Raw genomic sequence first — 336 nt, 5'->3', positions numbered from 1 at the left:
CCCCCTGGTGCCTCCTCGTCTCCCCCAGCAAGGATATCTCTGGTTGGCTTCCTCGTCGGCCAGGTGCCGGAGCTGCAGGGCGCAGCTCTGCAGGAGCTGGTCCAGTGTCCTCTCGGCCCTGGCCAGCTGGGCCAGCTCCCCCCGCAGCGCCTGCCGCCGCCCCGTCACCCCCACGTCCTCCAACAGCCCCGTCCCCCTGCCAGGGCACTCACCGTGAGGGGCTGGGAGGGACCTCCAGGGGTCATCTGCTCCAACCCCCCTGCGGTCAGCAGGGAAACCTCCAGCTAGGTCAGGCTGCTCAGAGCCTCCTCCAGCCTGACCCTGAATGTCCCCACG

At 69.9% G+C, this 336-nt stretch overlaps 1 protein-coding gene across 1 annotated transcript in view; it reads right to left on the bottom strand.

Annotated features, from left to right (window-relative positions):
- Positions 1-11: 11 nt before the first annotated feature.
- LOC103777838 (transcription factor E2F2-like) overlaps positions 12-336 on the bottom strand; it is a gene marked incomplete at both ends in the record, with an annotated part of 1,136 nt that continues 811 nt past the window's right edge. The window contains one exon of the mRNA XM_008945399.1: positions 12-196. Coding sequence (XP_008943647.1) covers positions 12-196 — 185 coding nt within the window. The remainder of the gene's footprint in view (positions 197-336) is intronic.

The sequence above is a fragment of the Merops nubicus genome, unplaced genomic scaffold, assembly GCF_000691845.1.
Source record: "Merops nubicus isolate BGI_N331 unplaced genomic scaffold, ASM69184v1 scaffold43558, whole genome shotgun sequence".
NCBI classification, from domain to species: domain Eukaryota; kingdom Metazoa; phylum Chordata; class Aves; order Coraciiformes; family Meropidae; genus Merops; species Merops nubicus.
This window is presented reverse-complemented; position numbering and strand designations above follow the sequence as displayed.